At 38.2% G+C, this 15,243-nt stretch overlaps 1 protein-coding gene across 1 annotated transcript; it reads left to right on the top strand.

Moving 5' to 3' along the window:
* Window positions 1-1,098: 1,098 nt before the first annotated feature.
* LOC135639498 (tRNA (guanine(37)-N1)-methyltransferase 1-like) lies at window positions 1,099-14,211 on the top strand. Its single transcript, XM_065153262.1, has 11 exons — window positions 1,099-1,473; window positions 3,688-3,785; window positions 4,058-4,162; window positions 6,595-6,661; window positions 6,777-6,867; window positions 8,469-8,970; window positions 9,060-9,170; window positions 9,789-9,911; window positions 10,496-10,602; window positions 13,163-13,237; window positions 13,605-14,211. Exons 1-11 carry the CDS (start codon window positions 1,373-1,375, stop codon window positions 13,677-13,679), a joined length of 1,455 nt encoding a protein of 484 aa, XP_065009334.1. The 5' UTR covers window positions 1,099-1,372; the 3' UTR covers window positions 13,680-14,211.
* The last annotated feature ends 1,032 nt before the right edge of the window (window positions 14,212-15,243 follow it).

Below are 15,243 nucleotides of genomic sequence, written 5' to 3'. Positions count from 1 at the left end.
CTGTCGCAGATCGCTAGACGAAAAGCCAAGACTGATTCGATTTATGTACAGACACGATCTTTCGTCCTCTGTCGATGACGTCCTTTCCTTGAAATCGCTATCCGCAGACGAAAACCGAAGCTTAGATCTCAAGCAACTCTTTCCAGCTGTTGCTCTGTTCATCCGCACGTGACCAACCGTTGCTATGTAGATTTAAGACAAAAATATATATTTTTATTAAGGTATATTCTGGCCCCAGCACGTGACCAACCGCACCACGCCCCACCAACTCAGCACGAGGACCCCTTCCACGCACCAAAAAGGATCCATATCAAGGCACTCTTCGGCACATCCTGTCCCGGAAAGCTTGGGATGGAGTTGTATGGCGTCGTTCCGTGCATTCCGGGATAACGATCGCACAACGGTACCACCTCGCCCCTCGGGGATCGACCGTCATGCCAAACATACGTATAGTCGATCCTCGCACAGTAGTATAAAAAGCCCCTGACCGACATTTGGCCAGGAAAGGCGAAAAAAAAGAGAACCAATCATCAACTTAATCGTCGAGAGGCCAAAGTCAGGAACCACCCGACGAGGGCCTTCTATGCAGGAACGTGGTCACCCCCGGAAGCACGATCATCCTAACCAAGAGGCGACCTTGCTCAGATGGACTTGGCATCTTGATCCGCGGGTGTGATCAACCTCGACAACCTGCTAAATCGATCGTAGACTCCCGACATCGCCCTGTGAACCAGGCCGTGCTGACTCATCAGCCACGGAACATCTATTCACCAATACTTTTAAACACGATAATTAATAAGATATTTTGGATATTATAAAGTAATATACTATGGAAAGAAGCTATACTTTTATTTTACTCTTTTCTTATTCACTTATAATTTTGGAGTATGATCAGGTGAAAGAAAAGGGTAAGTAAAAGAAAAGTCTTGTAATCACTCCATGTCCAATCACAAGTCATATATAGGTGCGACCTAAAGTGAGAACTCGAATTCTGGTCCTTAAAAACTAGGGTTAATCAACGGAAATGAACCAGCTTGGTTCGGTTACACATTCGAGAACTAATCAGACCGGTTCAAGAATTGAGCTCCGTGGTGGTTTAAGAAAACCCGTACCCGTATCTCTGCGGTGGGTCGGTAGTCCTCCGTAGGTCATGGATGCGGCGGCCGCACTTGGTTCTACCGGCGAAGCTTGTGGCGCCGACGCTGCTGTTCTGTTAGCTGGGGACGATTGATTGGGCCCACCGCGGGAGGCTCTTCGCCCGGAATATAAAGACGACGGCACGAATCCAACAAGCCGAGACGAGTTCCTTTCTTGTCAAGAATCCACAAAGCCAGTCTCAGAGGCGGAGGAGCATAGGGGAAGAGACGGGGGCATGTCGTCGTTGGATGAGAGCAAATTCGACTTGAATCTCCAACTCTGGGCTCTCCGGATCCCTCGGGAACACTGCACGTCCGTCGGCCGCCTCCTCCACGGGTAAGTGCCATTTCCATTGAGATATGCTTCTTTCTTCTTTACTAGTTTCATCAGTTTGGAATGGTATGTGGGAACCCAAGAAATAACTCATTTATGAGCTTAAAGAAAGAAAAGAACGAGGAATCATCACATGGGCCGGCAGGATTGCAAGGCATAAGAACTTTAATTAGGTTGAAAAATTTGATGAAGATTTCTTTTTAGGAATAACTAAATGAATTATTAGTTATTAAGATGTGAAAATCTAGAACACAGTGTAGCATACAAAGTTAGAGGCTACCTAAGAATGGATCAATTGTTCCTGAAAGGAGTCTTGTGCTGTAGAGCATCTTGTTAGAGAAATAAAATGTGACAACGTTCATTAAGAAGACAAGAATTAGGGAATCAATGTCTTTCTTGAGTTTCAATCAATATCGTAAGAGATGATGCATGGTCACTTTGAATTGACACATCACATATGAGGAGAATATGACATTTACATTACTGTTGGTTATTGTCGTTGGTGATACCAAGTCAAGAATAGGAACCTCACAACAATATCTTGCAGTGGATTGCAAGGTTTTCTAGAATGACTTTGTTTCCTCAGTTGAGGTGCTGAATTATATATATATATATATATATATATATATATACACACACACACGTGTACATACACACACACACGTGTGTGTGTGTGTGTGTGGAAAGCTGAGCTGACACATCACATATGAGGATAATACAGCATATACATTACTGTTGTGTATTACCAGTTTGAGGTCACTCCCTTTAGTAATTAGCCGAGATGGAGCATCCCTGCAAAGTTGGTGAGCCGTTGATAGGACCTACCTAGGTCCATTGGTGTTTATAAAGCCAATAACAATTGTTTATCCACTAGCATAATGTTGTTCTTCTAGTAGGTTGATTTTCAAGAAAGTTTTAAATTCCTGGTGTAAATTGAGACATTGAATTTTAACCTCAAAAATTCAGTTTCGGTGTTTTGCCCAGTTTTGTTGATTTATGGTGCTTTTCTACTCAATGTTAGTAGAATGTCTAATCACTAATTTTATGGTGCTCCTCCAAATATAGCCCAATATTATCCTATACGACTATTATGTGGTCTGAATCCTAATGACATACTGCATAAGGGTGGAGTAGTAGTACTGCACCACTGAGGTGGATATTTACAGCAATGTTTTTAAAACCGTACCGTACCACCCATTACTGGCAGTATGTACCGGTCTGTCCCGTACCGAGCCATCGGTAGGGTATGGTATTCAAAACTTTGATTTACAGATCCATTTCGGTGGCTTTAAAAATCCATCTTTTATCTCAAAACATGTTTCTTTTTCCATCCTATATTATCTTTCTTTTTCACAGTAGTCTCCTAGTTTTAATTTTAGGTAATTAAGTTGGTTACCAAGTTGAATAGTGGAAACTGAAGTAGAATTTTGGTCTATGTATCACGTTCAAGTCTTACGTTTTTTTTTTTTTAGAATTAGGTAAAGAGGAATTCTATAATTGATCAATCTGGAAGCCTCAAGGTTAGCATAAGTAGCCTACCTTTTCCTGTGGTACTGAGGTTTCATGTTTAGTAACATGCTCACCTAACTAAGCCAAAACAAAGCTGCTAAAGAATTAATGTACTTAATTTGGCCATATAAATTTCACTAGGCAACCCTTGGTTTCATGACACTATATGACAAGCAAGGACTTAAATATCAATCAACATTACCAGTCTGACCAAGTATTTGGTATCAGACTTATAGTTTGATGCCATTTTTTTAATATTTTGTTTCATTGAATTTTGTTAGCTTGATAAAATACATATACATTCCTTTTTTATTATTATTATATTAACTGATATGGGGCAGTACAGGTTGGTATACCAATCGTTTGCCAAAACTGGTGTCAGTCTTGAATTTAAATTCTTTAAAGCAAGAGACAGAGAGACAAAGAGAGCCAAAATTGAGGACATTTTATTTTGGAATAGTTGTTTGTCCTTTTGTAGTATCTGATATACTTGTCATCCTCTCTACCATTATCCATTGTCATGTAATTTATTGTCTTTTTTGCTTATTTGGGCCAATATCTAGAATGCACCTGCGCTTGCCAATCTGGCTTTCGTCACTTCCAAAGTATGGAAATGTTATCTGTTATCAAATTCCATACTTCTACAGCATGGATGAACTTATCTACTATTACACTAAAACTGTACACATTGTTTTTCTTCCATTGCAGATATATGCTGGACAGAGCTCGTATCAAACCCATTGTTGAAGATCCAACTAGTGAGAAAAATCGTTTTGTCATACTCTCTGAAAAGATACAAAATTCTGGTGAGGCTTTATGCCTAAATATTAGAAATTGGTATTTCATACAGCTGTAAAGCTTACAAGCTCTTGTTTATTTCTTGTGTTTATTATTTTTGCAAGTATATCTGCAATAATTATTCGGAGTAACAATAGTCAGGAAAAAATTAAACAAAGGAACTTAGTCGCCTGAAAGTATAGCAATATTTTTTTCTTTAATTTATGCTGTTTCATTATTGTAATTTGAGCATCTTTTTGCATGTATTTCAGCTAACAAATTTATCTTGTTTCTGCTACAGATTTATCTGAAATTCCAAGTCATGTGTTGGATGAACTAAAGGTTCTATGCAACATTGAAGCAGTGCCATATTCAATAACACTAGGATATTCTTATTGGGGTGCAGGTTAGTTGCATTTGGCACTCTTCATGTTTTGTCACCTTATTGACTGTATTTCCTTGCTATGGCTTTTTGCCCTGTTTCGTTGAGGATATTCAAACAGTTGTGCAATCATGGAAATATTACAATTGTTACAGTCTCATCCTTACATTTAATTTCAGGTTTTCATCCCACCAAATTACATTCTATTAGCGGTTTTCCTAAGACTATGAGAAAAATAAAATTTGGAATGCCTTGTGTAAGAGTTACTCTAGGGGCCACCATGAGGGAAGCATTAAAAACTATAGCCATTTACCACAGCTTGGAGATCTTACTATACTTGAAAATTGCATGGTTGATAATTCATCAACTTTTGTTTTTGCAAAATCTCATACATCTCAAAAGTGAAGATGCTACTTTCTGTAATTAATGTTTGGTCTGTTAATTTTATGGACCTTCTAACGAAAATGTGTACATTACTCACTACCTCATATCTTTGTGCAACCCGATCGCTTTTTTCCCCAAATTTTAGAATGCGACCTAGAAAATTCTTTAATTATGAGACCCACTATTACCTTTTTTATACTCCACCAAAATCAACATCATACCTCATACTTCCTTCCCAATGTTTTCAATAGGCTTAGGCAAGGCGATTTAAATGAGTGTGACTCAAGCGTGCGCTTGAGCCTAGGCTTTAGATGACTTAGGCGCACGCCTGACCTAATTGAAGTCTGGGTTTGGGTTTTACTTGCTTGGGTTTAGTTGATTTGAGTTAGTTGGTTTTGCTGAACCAACTAAAGTCTCCCACTCTCACCCCCTCTATCCCTTCATGCGAGCGAAAGAGAGAAAATCTACATCATCATTCATTCCTCTGCCACACACCATCGACTCTCTTCCTCCACCATACACCATCAAACATGGCCTTCTTTGCCCTATGCACCATTGCAGCTGCATTCCAAGGCCAAATGGTAATCATAGCAATGGCGAACAACTTCCTCTCATGGCAAAGGTGACCCTTCGGCAACCGATGGGTGGCTTCCTCACACACAACGGCCCTTTGATAGTGTTTGCTTCTTGCGGTAACTCTCTTTTTCTTCTTAACATCTCACTCTCCCCCTTTTTCTTCTTCCCCTCCCTCATGCGGTTGCACCCCTCCTCTCGTTGAGTCTCCTTGGGCCCCGAGAACCCCCCTCCCTCCTCCGACCCAATTCCTTCTCCTCCCTCTTGTTCTCTTTGTTGCTTGCCCCTCTCTTTCCTTCTTGTTGTCCCCTCCTTTCTCCTCGTTGTTGCATCTCTCTTCCTTCTCCTCCTCCCTCACAACACCCCTACACAATTGACATTCATCAAACTTCCCCTCTCCCTCCCCGTCCACCCCACCCTTGTTCTCCTCCTACCTGATTCCTCCTCCTCCCTCTTCTCCTTCTCTTTGCTTCTTCCCCCTCTCCTTCTCCCTTGTTGTTCCCTTCCTCTTTCTCCTTCACCGCTGCCCCTTCCCCCTCCCTCCTCCTGCTCCTCTCCTCTTCCTCCTCCCTGATAGCTCCCTTCCCAACTGATAGCCACCAAGCCTCTTCGGACCCCGATAGCCTCCACCTACATAATTCCTCCTACCTCTTCTCAGTAATTATATATATTAATTTTAATATTTGCGAGCACCTCTCTTTGGTCAGGCAAATGCCTAACACCTCAAGCTTTTTGGCACATTGGCACCTTTTAGGGCCCAGCGCTTTTCAAAACACTGCTTATTCCTCGCATCACCACCACTGTCACTTACCACCCATGGCCTTCTTTCTACCTCCTTTTCAGTAATTCTTGATCTTTTCCATTCGTACATTGACCATTTGACCTTACTTGCAAAATTCACACCAATATACCACATTTCTTCCAGCCAATGCTATTTCCTGGCAGATACAACCTCTACAACCACTCACAAAATTTCCCTACTTCACCTCCATTGCTACTTCCGCTTCATTAATCTTCATCGCTTCTAACAACTCGAGCTGCTGCCACTTGCAGCACCACCTCCATCTAAATCAATGATGATGCCTTCTACACCCAGTGCATTATTTTACTCATCATTATCATATTCCTAGTCTCAACCTCCATTATCACATAATACATCACCATTTTGGCCAGTGTATCATCATTATTGCCGACATGGCCTTCTTCTCCTTGTGATCGCACCTAGGCCTTTGCTACAGCCTCCATCGTCTTCTGCACCTACAATGCTACAAGTACTCTTTTTTTTTAGGCCATTTCTGTCATCCTAGTAACCTGTTTATTCCAGATGAGGGGTGAACCATCAGGAAAGTAGAATGATACTTTGACATTTTTCATATAGCAATCATATAGGGGACCAAAGGTAAATTTTGAAACCTAGAATGATAAGCTGTTGATAATCTCTGGTTGCCTGACATGCATATTTCAATAATCTGTTTTAAGTCTTTGTTCTCTTGTTGCAGATCATATTTTAAAGCAAATACTACCCTGTGGAATGGAGGTACCAACTTCTTTTGAAACAGTAGTTAAGTTCCTTTTGATATCCATTCACTTATCAAAAAATTCTTTACCTCTTCTATTTTCTAATTCAACCCTTCTATTCGCAATGTCTAATTTGGTAAGGCTTGTTATGTTAACAAAATAGACTTTTTCATTCTACAGGACATGTTGCTCATTTGAATTTGACAGAAGACCAACTTCCTTACAAGGATGTCATCGCAAAGGTTATTTATGATGTATGTCTTACTGAACTTTTTCTTGTATTCATAAGTAAGCTCAGAGTTTCTTGTTTGCATCATACAACAGTAGAGAGCTATATGTCTAAGGAGTTGTAAACATTCACAGTGTCATAAGTTTAGGGGTTATAAATTATAATCACATATATATATACACACACACACTAAACGTCAGCCATTTCAGCACCCTGAAACCCCTCGAGTAGCACAGGGCTAGATGAGGCTCTCGAGTAGAAAGGAAGGTGTTGCCCCATACTTCGCTTGTTGTCCGTTGCTTATCGCTCGTTTGCATGGCCAAAAATGGTATGTTTTGGGTGGTTTTTGGGCCGTTTTCACGTCCTGCGGCGATCGTGATGAGCGGTGCGAAACGTCAGCCATTCTCAGCACCCTGGAAACCCCCGGGTGGCACAAAGCTGGATGGTGCTCTGGGGTATCAGGGAAGGTGCTGCCCCGTGCTTCGCTCGTTGTCCATTGCTCATCGCTCGCTTGCGCGGCCAAAAATAGCCTATTTTAGGCAGTTTTTGGGTCGTTTTCACATGCTGCAGGGACTGCGATGAGTGGTGTGAAACATCAGCCATCTCAGCACCCTAGAACCCCCCAACTGACTTTGTCAAATTCCCAGCTAAGGACCATTCCATTGTTGTAGTCAATCCAGTTCGCAACACCAGCCAACCCCATTGACAGGGTCAAAGTTATCTTCCCAACATGATCCCACCAATAACATTTTCTTATTCTTGCTTAAGCTTGTGGATGTTTGACAAATTAGGTGCGAATAACAACACTGTTCTTAAGAAACATCCAAGAAGTGTGCCAATGCTGGAGCTATTTTTTGCTAAATAATCCACTCACTAGTGAGCTAACTAAGATGACCAATAAGTGTTACTGTTCTTAGATTATTTAGGCATAATGTGATGTGAGATAACAGATACAATGCAGAACCACATACTAGTTAGTGTAACTATAACATATCTTTCTTTCTGTTGCACCATACTCGATAGAAGTAAATGCATCAAAAGTCAATATCTAATTGCAAATATACATAGGTACACCCATATAATGGAGTGGGGCATCATTCTTTTTGTTTTTCTCAACAAAAGAGCAGACTTGCCGGTGGATAATGTTAGATATGATGAATCCTAGAATTGCTGGAGTTAGACTATCTGATTAAAGACCATTTCAATTGCAAGTCTTAATATGTACTTATGTATGCTCCTAGGCTGGTGAGCACCATAAAACAGTGAATCCCTGATATATAAGTTGTGTGCATTTAAGTTACATTAGCAAATGTATGATCTGACCTGGATGAACAACTGATACTTGTTTTCAAAAGTAAATTTATTGCTTGTCCTTCCTGCTTTCTACTGGAAATTACTAACTTTAGATTCTTCTCTCTCTCTCTTTCTCATTCTTGGTGTATTTGTGTGTTTCTTCATCTGATCATTTCAAGTGTTGTTATATATGCACAACATGATATTCCAATTGCTTCTTTCCCGTCAATAGGAATTATTTGTGTTGAATGCTAATAGCATCATTTCTTTGATTAATTTGCAAAATTTAAGTTATGATCTGTTTAATCTCTCGTTTATTGCTCCTATATGCAGAAAAACCAGCCAAGAATTCTAACAGTTGTGAATAAAGTTGGAACCATAACAAATGAGTTCCGAGTGCCAACTTTTGAAGTTCTAGCAGGAAAAAATGATATGGTCACTGAAGTAAAGCAGTATGGTGCTACATTTAAACTTGATTATAGCTTGGTCTATTGGAACTCAAGACTTGAACATGAACACACTCGTTTGGTTTCACTGTTCCAGAGAGGAGAGACAATTTGTGATATGTTTGCTGGAATAGGTCCTTTTACCATTCCAGCAGCACAAAAAGGTTGTCTTGTATATGCAAATGACTTAAATCCTGATAGTGTTCATTATCTACGGATTAATGCACAGATTAACAAGGTAGAGGATCGTGTTTATACATATAACATGGATGCAAGGGCTTTCATGCACCATATAATGACAGTGCCCGATTCTGATAGTAAGCAAAAAACTGGAGAAGCTGTTTCAAAGGATGATCATTCTAAGGAATTAGCAACCAACGAAAAAGAAGGTATGGAGACTGGAAGAATTGATAACTAAGTCAAAAGGTGTGCATGTTTTTCCTGCTACACTCATACAATAACTGTTAACCCATTGTAGTTGTTACCCAAGAAATGCTGAATGCTGGAAAAGATCATCAAGATTCTCTAAATGGTTCATCTGTAAAAGAAAACACTGCTGTTAAAAGACAGCTGGACAAGGCTGGCAATGGTATGTTTGCCGAATGTGCATGAGTATTCTTCATTTAAATTCAGCATAGAAATTTTTATGTTAAATAACTCCATGTTCCTGCTACAACAGTCCCTGTCCAACCTGTCAAACTGGTGTCAATAGTAAAACAGAATTTATTACTTTTCTACTGAACTTAGACTAATAGAACTGCATAGTAAACTCTGTATCGTTATGTGTTGGACTCTTATTGTTAATATTTAGTTTTCAGAATACTGTGGAGATTTTGATAAATATTGCTATAGAGAAACAACAGTGGAAATTTTTTCTATTGGCAATTTGCCTGTAATTAGAAAACATCTCATATGAAAATACTTTCTTTCATGTAGATTGGATAAATCTGATTCGTTTTGCCTGTACATAGTAAGCACACAAGTTTGACAAACGTTACCTCAAGAGCAGTCTAATTAAGGAGACCCTTTCTGAGGAGTCTAGTCACACGTCTGCTTGCCTGACTTCTGGCATCTTGAGTATGTTATAATGTGACTTCTGGAAATTACAATTGAGAAATATTTACCATCCAATTGGCTTTCTGATTCTTGTTATATTATTATGGTTTCTTCTTCGGATGAAATTGCTAAGGTGGACTTGTAAATGCAGTGTTTCAGGGAAATGGGAATACCAACAAGAGAATCAGAGGCTTCCATTTAACAGTGTCTAGGCCATGGGAGCATGTTGACCATGTAATCATGAATCTTCCAGCTTCTGCTTTGGAATTTTTAGGTGAACTTTTGTTATTATCATTTTCCCTGGAATCTGAATGCAATGTTTTGGCCAGTTAGCATATACAGAATGTTGTAAGGTGCTGTACCATTCCAGGTGCAGTGATTCAAATTTTCGAGTAACAAATGTGTATCTACATTGGTTGTCTGATGTATTTTACCTCCATCTCCGTGACGAAGACACCTGAACCTATTTGGGTTCTGTATCAAGTTGTGTAATCATCAAAGATTTTTCTCCTCTTACCATTAATCAAAGTTATCATAATTAGTTTTTTGTTTTAAATGCCTTATTCAAATAAAGCAAAATGCTAATTATGACAATCTAACTAATGGTAAGAGGAGAAAAATCTCCAACAATTACAAGTTGACAGATCCTCAATGGCTCATGTGGTTCCTAGGCAGCTATTTCTTTATCTTGGTTTATTTCTAATGAATTTATCATTGTTATATCTAATAAGGTTACTGTTACTTGGTATATTGTTCACTTGGATTACCGATTATATCTATTTGGTTACATGTGAAACATGACAAATGTATGACGAGTTTTGTTGTAATCATCTTGAGTTATGGTTGATGACCAAACAGATGTCTTTAAGGGCCTCATTCAAAGAGAACACTGGAGGGGGTCTTTACCTTGGATACACTGCTATTGCTTCATCCGATCAACTGAAACCAAAGGATCAATATTATCTGTGAGTCCTCTCCCACATGTTACAGATAATCTCATATTGTTTGTGCTCTTGTACTTTGTGTAAGCTAATTCTGAAAACATTCCAATAGATTATTTTGTTTTCAAATTAAATAAACTAAAATATCTTTTCTTTCTTATTTGTCCTCAAAGCTCAGGATATTAGCTCTCTCAAAGGCTTAATCATTCAAAGTCTACACTACAGTTTACATCAGACATCTTAATCAAGCCATAAAGGGGCTTGTAGGTCAAAACTCAGTATTTCTTTAGTGTTTCCATGCTATTTATGTTCGCTTTTATGTAATCATGCAAATAAGGAACAAAGGAAGTAACTAACTTTTAGTTATATAAGAAAGTAACAGTCAAGGGATCTACATAGATGGAGCTGTATCCAGTTGTATTGTGAAGCTAAGGTTGTTCAATAGATCTTGGAACTGCATAAACCTGTGTGCTTATCGTTTGTAGTATTAGACCAGTTTCACTTGACTCTTTACAAATTTTACTGCATGATATGTGAAGTTCTTGTCCTGTTGTCATTTTTATCTTGTAGTCCTTCGGACATGACTTTTGTTTATCATATCATATAGTTTTGATCTTGGCACAATGATAGGTAAACAAAGGTTTTTAAACTCGATAACAGTAACTTAATTGTGTCCATCTTTAGCCAAAGACCAAATATATCTTTGGGGTTAAAGGACTGGCATGCTATGCATGTGCAGGTCAATGACTGTGTGATACATTCCATAATGTGTCACTACTGATTATGTTATCAGGCCTGTGCATGAAATGTATTCCGAGTTGTATGTTTGGCTGTCACCTTTACATTTGGTTTTGGGGATTGGGATGGTGATCGAGCCACTCATCCAGAAAATAAAAAAGTTGGATTGAGATTGATCTTGGCAAATTTCAGTTGGTTCTTATTGATCTCAGGTGGATTCTAAACCTTAAAATATAATCATTCAAAATCTGATAGCTGATCCTAAGACATCATCTTGATTCAACCTTGGATATACATGTATATATAGAAGTTGTGAAATAAAGATCTAAATTTGGTTTGTAATTCTGTTTGACATAATCGTAAATCTGAGGTAACCAAGAAAAATGATATATCGAGGAAAATCTTTGCTGGTACAACAAAATCAAATGTTACATCAGGAGCAAATTTTTAGGAAATTATAGTTCTCAGCATAAAAAGCTTTAGGGAAGAGTTCAGTTAAGCAACAAATAAGATGTCAAGTGAGTGTTCCTTAGAACTACTTTGGCTTCATGTTAGGGAGGACCACCGTAGAATTTTAACTTTTTCCTAATGGACAGTTGATAAAAGGGACATCAAGAAAAGTAGAAAGTATTGCATAATTTTTGTTCACTTGAAAGTTCATCATAAAATATGTTGCATTTTAGAAAGTAAGAACGCCTGGAAAGATTCTTTAATTTGATTTAGAATGTTTATAATGGAACAGTTTGTATATGGATGATAATATGATATAGGGTGAAACAGTTGACCTTTTGATTACTGCATGTTGCACTGCACAACAGATTAATCTCTGATCTGTTTGCTTTATTAGTGGATGAATCTACTGCTCTTATTCAAAATAAGTTTCATGGTGTATATCTGCTGCTAATATTATTTGATTAATGGGAGGATCTAAATTCACAAATGTCAAACACAGTTGATTCTGATATATCAATGAAAAGCAGCAGCAGATTCTATTAACATAAAGCATGATTTGATTCATTGATCTCAAAGAAAGCTAAAAAGGGCGAGTTCCACCATTATCTGAAAAATATTTGAAGTGGATGAAAAATTGAAGTTCAGAAAATTCAGAAAGCAAAAGCCTTTGGTCTCTTTTCTCGGCATTGAACAAGAATATAAAGCTCAAAAGTATTTTTTTTTCTCATATATTATTAAAGAAAACCATTTAATATAGTTCTTATATTGACCATATTGAGGTGCACAAACCACAAAGCATGCCATATTTTCTTGGCATGGAGTTCCATTTGGTGCTACAGTTGTATTCACACCCCCTTTCATCAAAGTTGGCTTGTGTTGGTTGGTGCAAAGCCCATGATGTACTGAGTATGTTGCTGCAGGGACATACTGATAACTTCAAATCCTTGGTTTAGCCTTCGGATTGGTGGTTATCTAGAGAGGGGGCGGAAACTAAGAGGACTTGGTCAAAAATAATAGTGAAAAATGTGACGAGCCTTGGGTTGTCTTCCGATGTAGCTGTCAAAAAAGCTACATTGAGATAATCTTTGTGGCTAAACGAGATCATTGCCTTTTTGCTGCCATTATATGATTTGCCTATGTTAGCATTCCGGGAATTGTATAATTTCTCATATCTTACACAATACATTTGCATTATGTTTGTTTTCATTTTTATTCAACATGTTGAAAGCAATCTTCTGGTTGTTTCAATTTTTTGTTTGAAATGGATGGCCAATCTACAGTAACAGTAGCATTGTTTCTGTTTCCTAAAGATCCCTCCCAAATTGCTGCAGTAACAGTTTCTGTGATTGTCTCATTTAGCAATTCTGTAAGTTCTTATCTCTCTCTTTTGCAGAAAGCAGAGTCTCTTTTGAGTACTAAGATAACAGACCCAATTTTCCATCGGGTTAGGGATGTTGCCCCCAATAAGGTACAAACATACATTATTTATTTTTCTGAATATAGTTGTTGAGGTTATGGAAGATTGGAATTAAAAAGATCAGGCTTTCATGTATGTTGTTTTCAATGCCAGTTCTTATTGTGGTCAGTGGTCACATAACCTAGGCAACCTAGGGCACGAGACCTAGCATAGGCCATAGAGTCAAAGTAATTAGTAACATGCTCTAATTACTGTGATGACCTTTAATTATCAGAAGTTAAATCTTCCATTATTTATTTTCTTTTATCCTGTCGATCATATTTCTTTATGATAACCTGCAAAGAGCCTGATATTTTTCCTCGTCTTTTGCATTATTTTTGAATTGATGACCTTTTCTCCCTATTTTTTATGTTTTCAGGCTATGTTTTGTTTAAGCTTCAAGCTACCAACAGAGACCTGTTTCCGAGATGTTAATAATGTTGGTGCTGAATGAAAGTTCTATATGGAAAAAAACTACATAACAAGTCAACTCTGTCGGATATATATCTGTGTTGAAACGAAAGGTTGAGGATGAGAACTATACGCAGTCTTACAATGTTGGATGTATCTTTGAGTCACTACTATGATTGGAAAACGATGAATTCTAACTTCGACACGAGGATATCACTTCTGATTTAGTGTTTTCTTTTGTGTGTGAATTGAGCGAGGAAAGACAGACATGGCATGTTTCTGTGACTTTGAAACTTGGAGAAGCAGACATGACATGTTTCTGTGACTTCGAAACTTGTAGAGCTCAAGAATAACTCTTGCACATGATAGAAACTATTTTCTTATCTACATTGTGCAGAGCAAGATATTGAAATCATAATTGATGGGTTGTATCAATGTGAGGACTTGTTCAAGAGCATCTGTTAGTGCATCAGGGATAAAGCAGGAAGGATCCCATATGTTATTTTATGTCACCAGGAGACAACATATGTATCTTAATACAGTGTAACTCATCCAGGAAGTTCTTAGTTTTTTTACATTTTTGTTTTTTTAAAGAGCTTCTTGGAGGAGAGAAACAAGAAATCTCTTAATTCACATTATGAACTTTTAAACCACTGATTGTTTTAATCGTCTTGTGTTTGTCTAAAGTCGGAATTCATTATATTTTTGGTTTATCTCATGTTAGAGTGAATCTGTTGAAACATTTCATGTGCCGCGTCTGCATTTCATGTTTCGATCTGCATTGCTTTGCACAATGCCATGAAACAAGAAATAATGTGGCACATGAGATGTCTAATAGATGCACCCATGAACTTTTTTTGCTTTTCGATATCAACAATGTATGGTCAAGAATCATTATGCAGCACACCATGTGGGGAGATCCTGCTCCATGGAATTGCCCTGATTGCTTACACAGTCTATCACCAACAGAGACAGTTGCCATTGGAGAAAACATGAGGAGTCAATTTTACTTGGTTCTGGCTTTATCACTCATGGTTCATATGCAGCTTCATCACAACCTAATCTTAGAAACTCTAGATGTATCTAGATGCCCACAGTGAGAAGCTTTGATTGAGTAATAGAAGATGCAGACGACGACATGTAATAAAGGAATCCCTCCAGATATCCCTACTTTTTTCCACCATTTGAACACGTGCTACAAGGAAATAAAACACCGTAGAAGTTTAAGTAGAAGTTCCAGGTATTCTTAGTCTCTATATTAGGACCACATAGGCTGCATCTAAGGTTAGTAAGGGGTCTTATATCACTTTGAAGATGGTCTACTTTTTCTGCTTCACACCAGAACCACAAAGATGGTTGACTTCTCAATCCCTCCCACCAATCTCGTTACCATTCTTTTGCTCATGGTCTTAGATACCAACTTAATTGCAACCGAATCTTAGAAAATCTGGATTTATCTGACCAAAATGAGAATCTTTGATTGAGCTATGGAATATGCTTTGTAGAAGATGAGTCCCTTCGAGTATTTGGACTTTCCACAATGTGAACACATGTTATAAATGAATAAAACAGTAACTGTGTGTGTGTGGAAATTCCAAGTATCTATC

Source organism: Musa acuminata, chromosome BXJ3-6 (genome assembly GCF_036884655.1).
Source record: "Musa acuminata AAA Group cultivar baxijiao chromosome BXJ3-6, Cavendish_Baxijiao_AAA, whole genome shotgun sequence".
NCBI lineage: Eukaryota > Viridiplantae > Streptophyta > Magnoliopsida > Zingiberales > Musaceae > Musa > Musa acuminata.
Note: the sequence above shows the minus strand (reverse complement) of the source record. Positions and strands in the feature narration are given on the sequence as shown.